This window comes from Bos indicus x Bos taurus, chromosome 27 (genome assembly GCF_003369695.1).
Source record: "Bos indicus x Bos taurus breed Angus x Brahman F1 hybrid chromosome 27, Bos_hybrid_MaternalHap_v2.0, whole genome shotgun sequence".
Classification (NCBI taxonomy): Eukaryota; Metazoa; Chordata; class Mammalia; order Artiodactyla; family Bovidae; genus Bos; species Bos indicus x Bos taurus.
The window spans coordinates 32,685,698-32,698,589 of record NC_040102.1 but is presented as its reverse complement, the minus strand read 5'-3'; the positions used below and the strand labels follow the sequence as shown (position 1 = coordinate 32,698,589).

Sequence of the window (12,892 nt, the reverse complement as noted above, 5' to 3'; positions counted from 1 at the left end):
GCATGTGGGAATCTTAATTCCCCCACCAGGGATCTAACCTGTGCTCTCTGAAGTGGAAACTTGAGATCTTAACCACTGGACGGCCAGGGAAGTCCCACGGCTGGCTTTTTGTATGCAAGATCAGGTAGTAATTGGCTGCTGCTGCCTGTGGGAGTGTAACCTGCCAGGTGGTGTCCTGTTGCCAAGAACAATCTGGAAGGTAGATGAGAAAGAAAATCCTTATCCACCAGCAGGGCTGGTAAAGGTATCTGGGTGAGACACCAACTACATCTGTAACAATCACAGAGTCATTTGAAAGAAAAGAATATATATAGGACATCCTACAGAGGCCAACGCTTTCTGCCCTTGATCTCTGCCTTCTACACTTGCTGCTGGGACACCACCGAAAGAGTTAGTAAATGTAGAAGACTTCACTGTAAATAACAGAGAAATAGGATTGTCTTAATGGGCATCCCTGGTGACTCAGTGGTAAAGAATCCACCTGCAATGCAGCCTCAGATTCAATCCTTGGGTCGGGAAGATCCCTGGAGGAGAAAATGGCAACCTACTCCAGTATTCTTCCCTGGAGAATCCCATGGACAGAGGAGCCTGGTGTGGTACAGTCTATTGGGTCGCAAAGAGTCGGACATGACTGACTAAGACAACAGCAGGAATGGCAAATTACACTCTTTCTAGAAATAGGACTCTTGAAAATAATTGTGGAAGAAAGCAGTGTTGTTTTTCTTTTCTTTTAAACACCTGGACTCCTGAGTAAAATGAAAGTAGAAGCTTTTTAAATGTATCCCTAGACTCACATTACTGCTGGGTCTGAGGTTTCACGTCTGCAGAAGAAGTCCTGTCCGGGCTCATGGCTGCTTGTGTTTCCACGTCTTCTAAGGGGCTGATCTGTTATTTTAGATGAGCAGTTCAGTGGTTAAGATTCTGTGCTTCCACTTCAAGGGTCACTGGTTCGATCCCTGGTCAGGAAACTAAGATCCCACATGCTGTGCAGCCCCCCTCCCCCCAAAAAATGTATTGGTGGATTAGGTGACTAGAGGAGGCAGTGAGTTAGGGAGATGCGCCTGGGAATTCTAGGTCCTCACTGTGACTTCCTCCAGCCCAGTCTCTCAGAGGGTCCTTCCCAAGCGTCTTGGAATACTCCCATAGCCCTTGGGGAGGGCCACCATGGACACAGTGAGTGATGGGGTTCTGTTGCTCTGGTGACCGGTTGCCGCCAAGATTCTGGAAAGAGGCAGATCTGGGTGGCCCAGACTTGGAGGCCGGCTGCAGGCAGGAGCCTTCAGGAGAAAAACGCAGGAGCAGAAGCAGAGTCCTGGTTCTATTTTCCCTCAGCGATGCCCACTCTGTCTGTGTTCACAGATGTGCCCATGGCCCAGAAGCTAGAGGGCAGCTTGCTCAAGACCTACAAGCAAGATGACAACCCTAACAAGATGTTCCTGGCCTATAAAGGTAGAAGCCTCGTCATTTGAGACGCAGGGTGCCATGACCGCCTCTAGGAGGGCAGTGTTCCCACTGCCACAGAGGGGTAGAGAGAGCACAAACCTCCCTAGACAGAGAGGTCTGTTGCTGTGAACAGAATTGCCTAGAGGGGAAAGGAGCAGAAAACCTCGTGGGTGGGTCTGGGCCCTCTGCCCTTCTCTGCGGGTTCCTGGCATTTGATAAGGGCTGTATCCTCTCCCGGGCTTCCCAGGTGGCGCTAAAGAACCCACCTGCCAATGCAGGAGATGTAAGTGACCAGGGTTCATTCGATGCTTGCGTTGGGAAGATCTCCTGGAGAAGGGCATGGCAACCCACTCCAGTATTCTTGCTTGGAGCATCCCATGGACAAAGGAGCCTGGTGGGCTACTGTCCATAGGGTCTCAAAAAGTTGGACACGACTGAATCAATGTAGCACACATGTATCCTTTCCCCCAGCTCTGTGCTCGAGCCTATGAGGACACTGCCTTTCCTACAGCCTCTTCATTCTCCCCTTCTCCCTCCTCTGCTCCTGAACCAGGAATGGCCCCTAAACTGTTCGGGGATGCAGCCAGCCCTTGCCACGGTGAAAGTCAGTGTGACCTTTGTTCAGTCCCACATGAAAAGTGAAAGTGTTAGTCATTCAGTCATGTCTGACTCTTTGCAACCCCATGGACTATAGCCCACCAGGCCCCTCTGCCCGTGGGATTCTCCAGGCAAGAATACTGAAGTGAGTTGCCATTTCTTTCTCCAGGGGATCTTCCCGACCCAGGGATCGAACCTGGGTCTCCTGCATTGCAGGCAGATTCTTTACCGTCTGAACCACCAGGGAAGCCCAACCTATAACTCTCCCATTGTCTATCATCTTTGCCCTTTAAAATGGCATAGGTTTCTGTTGTCTTTTCCAAAAAGATGAAAATTAGACATACCCACTAACAACACATTGTTTTTTATAAAGGGGTTGAGGGAAGAAAAGGAAAGTTGTCTTTTCCTAGGCAACTTCCCAAAGCCCCAGGAGAACCAGGACAGTATTCGTGGGCTGTCTGCAGAGCCCACAAGCTTGCAGGCACCGCGGTGGGCCTCCAGAGACCCCTCTGCCCTTCCCGTCACAGTCTGCATGACCAGCAAAGGCAGACCCTGGGTGTCCTCCGTGGTGCGCAAGACTCGAATGCAGATTGCCCAAGATCCCTCCCTGAACTATGAGTACACGCCGGTGATGGGCATGAAATCATTCGTCCAGGCTTCCCTGAACCTCCTCTTTGGAAAGAACAGCCAAGTCATTGTGGAGAACAGGGTGAGAAGCAGGGCCCTTCTCTCGCTCACTGAGACACGAGGAGTAGAGACTGGGGGTCTGGGATTGTACAATCGCAAACATGAAAAGAGTTTAGAGGGGCCCCGCAAAGTTCAGAGTGACCCAAGTCCTTGCATTGGAGGACAGAGCCGGGATCAAGACCCAAAGCCGGGGGTCTCCACAGCAGCCCCCACTGCTGCGGTGCCAGCTCTTTCAAGAAGGGAATGATCCGAACCTGAAGTGGTGCTGATATACCATCACTCTTTTTTTTTTTTTTAATGGTTTTATGATTTTTAATGGTTGAAAAATCAAAGAGGGGTGATATTTGGGGACCCATGAAAATGACATGAAATTCAAATTTTGGTGTCCAGAAAAATGTTATTGGAACATGGTCACAATCATTTACTTGTCAAGAGTGGCACTCTGTGCTAAGGGCAGCGTTGAGTAGTTATACGACCTGAGTGAGCGAGTGATCAAGTGATCGTAGCTCAGTTGTGTCCAACTCTTTGGGACCCCATGGACTGTACCCCACCAGGCTCCTTTGTCCTGGAATTCTCCAGGCAAGAATACTGGAGTGTGGGTTGCCATTTCAGCATGAAATATTGACCGTTTGGTCCTTTGCAGACAAAGGCTGCCCATGCCTGGTATGAACGTGAGCACCACAAGGGGTGGAGGGGGTTCATTCCATTCCCTTACGTATCCCAAGTGCCCACCACAGTGTCTGGCACCCAGTAGGGGCTCAGTAAACCCGGATGGATGAGTCAGTGGAGGTGCACGTGTGGGAGCACGTGGCCTTGACCTCCTAGAGCAAGGTCCTCCTTCCCCAGTGTTGGGAGACACTGGCACCGTTTTTTTGCTGGCAGGCAGGGGGTGTGCAAACCGTCGGGGACAGCGGCGCTTTCCAACTCGGGGCTCAGTTCCTCAAATCTTGGTGTCAGAGTTCTCAGATAGTTTACATCGTTTCTTCTCAAAAAGGTGAGTGGCAGCCCCTGGCCCCGCCCCGTTCTTGATTCCCACCCCACCACCTGCAGTCTTCACCGCTCTCCCTCCTCACTCTGTCCTGGGAAAAATGGTCGCCGGGCCGCGGTATTCTTGTCCTTTTCCTGTTCCTGTCCTCCCTTTGGTGACTCATCCCCCTCCCCTGCCCCCGGACCCCGTTCTCTGGTGTGTCTGCCTCCCATCTCTCCACTTCTCGCATGCCAGCTGGTGGCAGGGGGTGCTGTGTTCCCACAGAACCTCATGGACTCATCTTCCAGGACATGGGCTTTACAGTTTATGAACACACCTTCTGGGACTCTGCGCATCTGTGCTTGGACCCTAACATGCTCCTCGATGTGGTGAAGGTAGAGGTGCCCCCGCTCTCAGCAGTGTCTCCCCAGACCTGGTTTACAGCTTCCCTTTTCTCCTAATCACCCCCTCTACCCCGACTCTGGTCATCCAAGACCCTTTATAGGCTCAGATTCACAGCCCTTTAGTAGGAACCCACGTGGAGGATGGCTTCTCCCAGCGTCCCCCTGTCACGACCTGTGTGGTCCGGGAGGCACCGACAGGACAGTCTTTCCCTGCAGCATGCCCCGCGTGGCTGCGTCTTTGTGATCGGGAGTATGGGCAACTGTCAGCTGACCCCTAGTCAGTGGACACAGTTGATGACCCTGATGAAGGTGAGTGCACCTCCCGCCCGGCTCTCCTCCATCACAGCACCTCCCATGCCTCCAGGAGTCCCTCCCATTTCTCATTCTCTTTTTATCCGACAGAGCAAGGAGATATTTCCATTTTTTGACATTCCCTATCAAGGTTTATCCACTGGTGACCTGGAGGAGGATGCTAGATTCTTACACTACTTTGTGTCTCAAGGCTTTGAGTTTTTCTGCAGCCAGTCTCTATCCAAGAATTTTGGCATTTATGGTACGTCGTGGGCAGGGGGAGCAGGGAGGGCCTGATGGCGCCACAGCTGGGGCACAGGACACGTTTGACGTCTCCTGCCCTCTGGAGAGAGCCCGGAGCCCCGGAGCACCCCAGGGCACCTTGGAGGCAGAGGGAAGGGTACTGAGCTACACATCAGGGTCTGTGGTACGGTCTCAGCTTAGCTGCTAAAGCTGACTCTGGGTAAATCATCTCATACCCCTTAGGCTTCTGTTTCTTCAACTGGAAGATGAGGGGCTGGGACTTAGCGATGTTTCAAGTCCCTTTCACCTTAAAAAAAAAGACTTTTTGCAATCTGTTTATTTTTGGCTGTGCTGGGTCTCTGTTGCTGTGCTTGGGCTTTCTCTAGTTGCAGTACACGGGCTTCTCACTGCGGTGGTTTCCCTTGTTGCAGAGCGTTGACTCTAGGGCACAGGGGCTCAGGAGTCGTGGTTCCCGGGCTTTAGAGTCCAAGCTCAGTAGTTGTGGTGCAGGGGCTTAGTTGCTCCGTGGCATGTGGAATCTTCCTGGACCAGGAATTGAACCCGTGTCCCCTGCATTGGCAGGCGGATTCTTAACCACTGGACCACAGGGAGGGGCTGCCTTCCACCTTTAAGACTCTTACTTGCAGCTACTTTTCTTGGCAAGAAGAGCCTGCACCTATTTCTTGGGGCCTGGATGGGGCCTTCTTGGTGTGGCTGGGTGGAGGGCCCTGTCGTCCAGCCCTCCCCTCTGCAAGGCTGGAGGCAGAGACTGAGGGCACCGCCCAGGAGCGGTGGGGGTGCTGAAACAGGCCGTCTGTCCCATCGCTGCAGATGAAGGAGTGGGTACTCTCGTGGTGGTGGCCCTCGACAACCAGCTCCTGCTGCGCGTCCTCTCCCAGCTGATGAACTTTGCGCGGGCCCTGTGGCTAAACCCTCCCACCACGGGCGCTCGCATCATCACCTCTGTCCTCTGTAACCCTGCTATGCAGGGAGAATGGTAAGGCAGGGAGAGGAGCAGGACGGGTGGGCAGAGGCTCCGCATTCCCGCAGACCCGCTGACTCACAGGATGCCCCGGCTACTTCCCTTCCTGCCCACGTTGCCTCTTTCACTGAGGAGCCCCAGTGGCAATGCTGAAGGTTGGGGGAGTGGGTAACGGGATGCTCTTTGGGGGCACAGGTCAGCTTATTATTGAATTGTTTGAATGCTCTCAGGTGGCAAGAGGAGATGAGGAAGCACCAAGGACCTGCTTCTCTGGCAAAGTTGGCCGGAGAGTCTGCTTCCCTTGCTTACATTAATATGGGCTGAAACCCCCTCCTGTTTATAACCATCCCAGATGGGTGCTTACTCTTGAAGGGAGAAGAAGGGAAAGGCAATGAAGAGGTCGAGAGCCTGGGGAGACCTTATGCTCTCCATTTCTTGCTGTCCTTCCCTTGGCAGGAGACAGAGTCTGGAAGGGGTTGTAGAGAACGTCATGATGACCAAGGAAAAGGTGAAGGAGAAGCTCCGGCTTCTGGGAACCCCTGGCTCCTGGGATCACATCACTGAGCAGAAAGGGTCCCACAGCTATCTTGGACTCAACTGTAAGTACCTAGGAAGGGACAGCTCTCTCGTTTCTGACCTTGGATTTGGGCTTGTATTTGAGCATAAACTTCATGGACCAGGTAACCCGTCCCTAGCTTCATCTCAGACTTTGATTCTTTCCTGAGGAAAGTGGAGCTGCTTTGGGACCCTTGTGGCTCCCCAGAAATACTGACACTTCCTACTGTCCATAATTCACCCTGGGCTAGAGGGGAGCGGGATGGGACCACCCTAGGATCTGAGACCCTATGGTCGTCACCAGCCCAACAGGTGGAATACCTGATCAGTGAAAAGCATATCTATATCCCTAAGAATGGTCGGATCAACTTCACCTGTATCAATTCCTACAACATAGATTACATCACTTCGAGCATCAACGAGGCTGTCTGCTTCACAAAGGACTCAGAGAGATAGCTTCTGAAAGTAAATGACCCCTGACTGGAATAAAGCTTTAGTCTTTACAAAAGTCCTGTGCTGATTATTCATTGCTATAGTTCATTTCTCTGCAGAGCACTCTCTCTCTCCCCATCTATCTATAAAGCATTGGCCTGGCCTCAGCAAAGAGGGGTAAAAAAGACCCAGAGAAGAAGGGAATGTTTGCATTCATTGACTATCTCATATTGAGCATTGAGAATTGAGCACTGTCTGTGCAATTGGAACACGACAGCTGGACAGGAAACTGGAAGCTTCTGCCTGGTATCTCCTTGTTGAGCACCTGGCATACCATATATTGGGCTTCCCTTGTAGCTCAGTTGGTAAAGAATCTGCAATGCTGGAGACCTGGGTTCAATCCCTGGATTGGGAAGCTCCTCTGGAGAAGGGAAATACCCACTCCAGTACTCTGGTCTGGAGAATTCCAAGGACATGTATAGTCCATGGGGTTGCAAAGAGTTGGACATGACTGAGTGACTTTCACATACCATACTGAGGCCTGATCTGGTGTCTTAGTCCATTTGGGCTGCTGCAACAAAATATCATAGACTGGGTGTCTTATTAACAACAGAAATTCATTAAGATTCTTAGATTTCTGGAAGCTGAGAAGTCCGGGATCAAGTTATACCAACAGATTTGGTGCCTACTGAAAGCCTATCTCCTGGTTCATAAGCAGCTCTGGCTGCAGCCTCACATGGTGGGAGGAGTGAGGGATCCCAGGGGCCTCTTTTATGAGGGCACTAACCCTGTTCACGAGGGCCCCACCTTCATGACCTAATGACATCCCAATGCCATCACGTCTGAGATTAGGTTCCAACATTTTTATTTATGCTTTTTATTTATTTGTTTATTTTGGCTGCACATGGGCTTTCTCTAGTTGCAGTGAGCAGGGGCTGTTCTCTAGTTGTGGTCCCCAGGCTTCTCATTGCAATGGCTTCTCTTGTGGAGCACAGACTCTAGAACACAGCTCAGTAGCTGTGGCACATGGGCTTAATTGCTCTGAGGCATGTGGAATCTTCCTGGACCAGGAATCAAACCTTTGTCCCGTACATTGGCCCGCAGACTCTTAACCACTGGCCCACCAGAGAAGTCCCAGCATATGCATTTTGAGGGGATACAAATATGCAGACCATAGCATACAGGCATCAAAAGCTATGTAAAAAGCAGACAGTCCAGTTCATTTCCTCTGGAAGTTTACAATCTAGTTGGAGAATCAGCCTTGCATGTAGGCATGCGAAGTCGCTTCTGTCGTGTCCGACTCTTTGCCACCCTATGGACTATGGCCACTAACGTGACTATTGGGAGTCTGTTAATACATAGAACTCTGCAAACCCCCAGCATGTATGACACCCTCCACCCCAGCTGGGGAAAAACAACTCACTCGGTAAAAATGGAGCTAATCGTAAAAGGTGGCATGTAAACAAGTAAGTCTCAGGGAAAGGTTAACCCAGCAGGACTTAAGTGCCCAAACTTCATATATTCTAAGGGACTTCGGAAATGGCCCTTGACCAGTGGCTGAGAAATGAAGTCTGAGCTCTTAGAGTTTCCTGCCTGACAAGAGTAGCTTTATGTGATGAAGCCCTTGGGTCATTCTGTGCCAGTTGGGTGTCTGGGGCTGGAGACTAAGGAGTTCAGTTATACAGACCCTGCATGCCCACGTGATTGAGCCCCCCATAAAAACTTGGGATACCAAAATCTTGGTGTGCCTCACTGGCAACACCTCACACATACTGTCACATGTTGGTGCTGGGAGAATTGAGCACTGTCTGTACAACGGGAACAGGACAGCTGGACAGGAAACTGGAAGCTTCTGCCTGGTATCTCCCAGATTCCATCCTTTCTACCCTTTGCCTTTGCTAATTTCAGCCTGTATCCTTTCACTATAATAAACTGTAACTATGAGTGTAACAGCACAAGGATTTCAGCAAGTCCATTTTTAGCTTCTTTGAATTCCCTGAAGATTGTTCTCACAGGGAGTGCAGACAAAGTGAACAGCCTCATGGGGTTGGGCTTAAGATCCCCAAAGCTATCTGTAAAGGCTGGGGGGCTCCTGCCTGGAAAATAAATAGTTCCTTTCCCCTAAATTGTAAGTCTTGTGAGAGGAAGCAGAGATTCTGTCTAGATATCTCATAAGTGAGCAGGATTGCAAGCAAGTTCATAGAGCAAGTGGGGTCATCTCCTTTGGTTTCCTGGTGCTTAAAGATGAATTTTTCTTGAGTCGGTGTTTATCCACAGATGAAGATTATTCTCTCAGGTCTTTTGAAGATTCCTATGTCCCAGGTTCTAAGGGCTTCTAACCTGAATGCCAGAAGATCTCTAGAAAAACCCTTAGTGCCTGTGGATCGCGTTTTTAACCATCCTCAAAGCATAAAGATAGAATTTATTCAGCCAGGCTCTCCCCAACCTCCTGAGCCTAATAAAATAATCCTAGTGACTTTCAGGTTATATATCGATATATATTTATATTCAAAAAAGTTTGGAAGGATATGCTTCTAAGGCATCTCTGACTGATGGGATTACAAATAACGTTCATATTTGTGTATTTTAACTTTTATATGAAAAACTACTTTTATATATATATATATATATATATGAGGTGAGTCTTGGTGATTGGATTTGCATGGCTTTTGGAGAAATAAACTTTAAAATATTAAAATAATAATAATTATTACTTTTGGCTGCTCCACCTGGTTTTCAGGACCTCAATTTCCCCTACCAGGGATTGAACCTGGGCCATGTCAGTGAAAGCCTGGAATCCTAACCACTAGCCCACCAGTGCGTAGAGTGTGGGCATGCATGCTTGGTCATGTCTGACTCTTTGCAACCCCATGGACTTTAGCCCGTCAGGCTCCTCTGTCCATGGGATTTCCCAGACAAGAATACTGGAGTGGGTTGCTATTTCCTACTCCAGGGGATCTTCCCAACCCAGGTATCGAAGCTGTGTCTCCTGCATCTCCTGCGTTGGTAGTCAGATTTTTTTTATCACTGAGCCAGCCACCTGGGAAGCCCTACTAGCCTACCAGGGAACTCCCTAAAATAAGTTAAACTTTTACTTTAAAAGTTTTATTAACAAAGATTACATAGCAGCATTACTAATGAAAGTTTGTGAACATCTTAAGAGATGAACAATAAGGATATAGTGTAGCAACCATATCAACTTAGTGGAATATTATGCATTCATTAAAATGATCATTATTAATACCAGGCAGTACACTTACATGCAACCAGGGAAATACTTATATAATAAGTAACAAGAATACAAAATTCCATGCATATAAGCCAGGAGTAATATGAAAGACTGAAAATAACGATTTGTTAGGAACAGTAGGAGGTGGGTGATTTTTCCATTTGGATTTCTTCATACTGGGGTGGTGATAACATGGGAAGAAATATTTTTTCGCTTTTTATTCTTGGGAGCCAGTCTTTCTTTGAAACACAGCGTAGGACACTGGAGACATGGGAGCTTGGGTTGAGTAAACTGTCAGTGAAATGCATCTGATTCTTCCAAGGAGTCCAGACTGTAACAATGACCTTTACTATCATAGCTGATGGTTGTGGAATGCTACCTGGAGCTGCATTATTTAAGCACTTTAGGTCCATCTTCTCAATTTTCATTACATTTCAAGCAGGTTAATATTATTATTATCATCCTTGTTTGCAGTGTTAGTGAGCACCAGTAACCTGTCCAGATTGGGTCACACAGCTGACAAGAGCTGCAGACCAGCCTTGGTGCCTTGACCCCCCTGCTTTGGGGTGCTGCCTTCCCCCAGGCAGGCTGCTTCCATCACCCTTTCATTCTTGCCCCCCAACCCCCAGGAGGTAATAAGCACCCAGAGTAGAGCCTGGAGGGAGACTGCTAGGGCCTAGAGGAGCCTCCAGGGTCCACGAGCCCAGAGCCAGGTGTACCGCCTGCCTTGCAGAGAATTAAGAGCTGCAGAACTACTTTCCCCCCAAGCCCCCACCCTCCCCTCCCCTGCCTTCCCTGCCCAGCAGATACAGCCCTCTAAGCAGAGGGCTGATCAGGACAAGGAGATGAAGGAACCGTAAGAGGGAGGGATGGGGTCCACAGGCTTTCTTAGGACCGGAAAACCCTGCTGGAGAAGGTGGCCACCACCAACCGCTCTAGGGTAGCGGGTTGGAACTTCTCTGACTGCCCAGTGGTTAGGGCTCCAGGTTCCCAACGCAGGAGGCACGGGTTTGATCCTTGGTGGGAGAACTAAGATCCCACATGCTGCACTGCACATAAAATAAAATGAACAGTCTGTGGCTGGCAAGACTGCAGGGAGGCCAAGTTTCAGGCTCTGGGTCTGGCGATTCTGCACCGACACTGCGGTTCCGCTTTTCCTGGTGCCAGGCAGGTTCCTCCCGGGGACACCACTGGCCCAGGCATCTTCAATTGTCTGATGTGTGAGTATTGGGGAGCAGGGCGCCAGGGAGGAAGTATTCCATGGTGGACTCATCTTTTCCCCCTACATCTCCCGTCGGGAGGGTCTTGGTCTTCAAGTGAATCCACCTCTGTCAGTGCCCTGAGACTCCAAGGTTATCCCCGCCAGGGTGTGCCAGGATTCCAGAAGATTCCAAAGGATCCAGGGACGAGTGTCCCCCAGGCTCTACTCACGCTTGCAGGCGCCGAGTCCAGCAGTTTGTGATTGCGTGCCCTAAGCTTTCCCAGCATTTCTGGGGCTGCCTTCTCCCTTTTTCCATCGGCTGTAGGCCCCAGCAAGACCTTCCACCGAAAGAAAACCTGAGGTTGTTCCTAATTTTCATTGGTCGGCGAGTGGCTGCAAATGTACCAGGAGAAGCCTGAACAGGGTGCTGCTTCTAGGAAACCCAGTTCTCTGTAGGTAGAGATGGCCCCAGGCTCGCCTCCAAATCCCGGATGTCTGTGTGTGTGTTGGAGGGAGGCAGGGTTGGGAGGATGCCCGACTTGGGCTGAGGAAAGTGGAGGATGGGGTTCTGTGATGGGGCAAGCAAGGAGGCCCCAGGACAGAGAGGACCCTGGAAGAACTGGAAGGTACCCCGGGGCAGAGCATCCGACTGCAGGTGGCAGGGTTACCGGGCCAACCACCCGCTGGCGAGTAGAAGGGAGCCAAGGGCTGGGAGAAAGGCGTTTTCTACTTAGGAATAGGTCTGGGACCCTGTTCGAAGGCTGGGGCTCGTGTCTCCGGACGAGGCTGAAGGGCTGATCAGCGGTGCTGTGGGGGTAGGTGCCCTGGTGGAGGACGGGCTCAGGACTGCTCGTGAGTGCCCCCAGCAGGCTTCGCCTTCACTTGCGGTTCTCCTCCTGCCTGGGCACTAGGGTCTTCCCGGGCAGCCTACTCCTCTCTCGTGGACGTGGACATGTTAACAACGACCCTCATCCAATCCCGTGATTTGAGATCTAACCGCCATTCTCTAGCTTTCTCACCACTGTCCAGCCACACCAGTCTTTTTCCATTTCCTCCAGTATAAACAAGCCTTCCTTTCTCAGGGCCTTGGCACAGTCTCTCCTGCTTTCTCTTTTTGAAAGGTCTGTTCTTTCTCATCATATGGGCTCCAGCTCTCAGCTTAAATGTTGCCCCCCCCCCACTCCTCTCCCTCAACACACTCAAGGGTTTTTATGTAACCAGCCTATAAAGTATGGGTTTCCTTGGTGTCTCAGATGGTAAAGATCAGCCTGCAATGCTGGGGACCAGGGTTCCATCCCTGGTTCAAGAAGATCCCCTGGAGACGGGAATGTCAACCCACTCCAGTATTCTTGCCTGGAGAAGCCCACGGACAGAGGAGCCTGACGGGCTACAATCTATGGGGTAGCAAAAAGTCAGACAGGGCGGAGCGACTAACACTCACAACCTACAGAGCAAGGTCTCCCCTCCTCTGCAGACACCTCATTTCCTTTCCTTCTTGCTGCCTTTATACTTCTTGCTGCAGTTTGTATTTATTTTGCTTTATTCTCTGACTTTGCCAATTTAATGTATCATAACGCAAGGAACATATTTGTGCTGTCAAGCCTGTGACTGGCACATAAGATTGTCTTTCCAGTACTTGTGATAGCATTTTTATTAACTAATGGCCTCCTTGCTCCCTAGAACATTAGGACTAGAAGATGCCTCCTGGGATAGGGCTGCTGCTGCTACTAATAAGTCACTTCAGTCGTGTCCGACTCTGTGTGACCCCATAGACGGAAGCCCACCAGCCTTTCCTGTCCCTGGGATTCTCCAGGCAAGAACACTGGAGTGGGTTGCCATGTCCTTCTCCAATGCAGGAAAG

General features: G+C 50.3%; 1 protein-coding gene across 1 annotated transcript; it reads left to right on the top strand.

Moving 5' to 3' along the window:
- Positions 1-1,334: 1,334 nt before the first annotated feature.
- GOT1L1 (glutamic-oxaloacetic transaminase 1 like 1) lies at positions 1,335-6,654 on the top strand. Its single transcript, XM_027530160.1, has 9 exons — positions 1,335-1,449; positions 2,568-2,749; positions 3,610-3,721; positions 3,980-4,089; positions 4,315-4,407; positions 4,501-4,651; positions 5,464-5,629; positions 6,071-6,213; positions 6,474-6,654. Exons 1-9 carry the CDS (start codon positions 1,335-1,337, stop codon positions 6,623-6,625), a joined length of 1,224 nt encoding a protein of 407 aa, XP_027385961.1. The 3' UTR covers positions 6,626-6,654.
- The last annotated feature ends 6,238 nt before the right edge of the window (positions 6,655-12,892 follow it).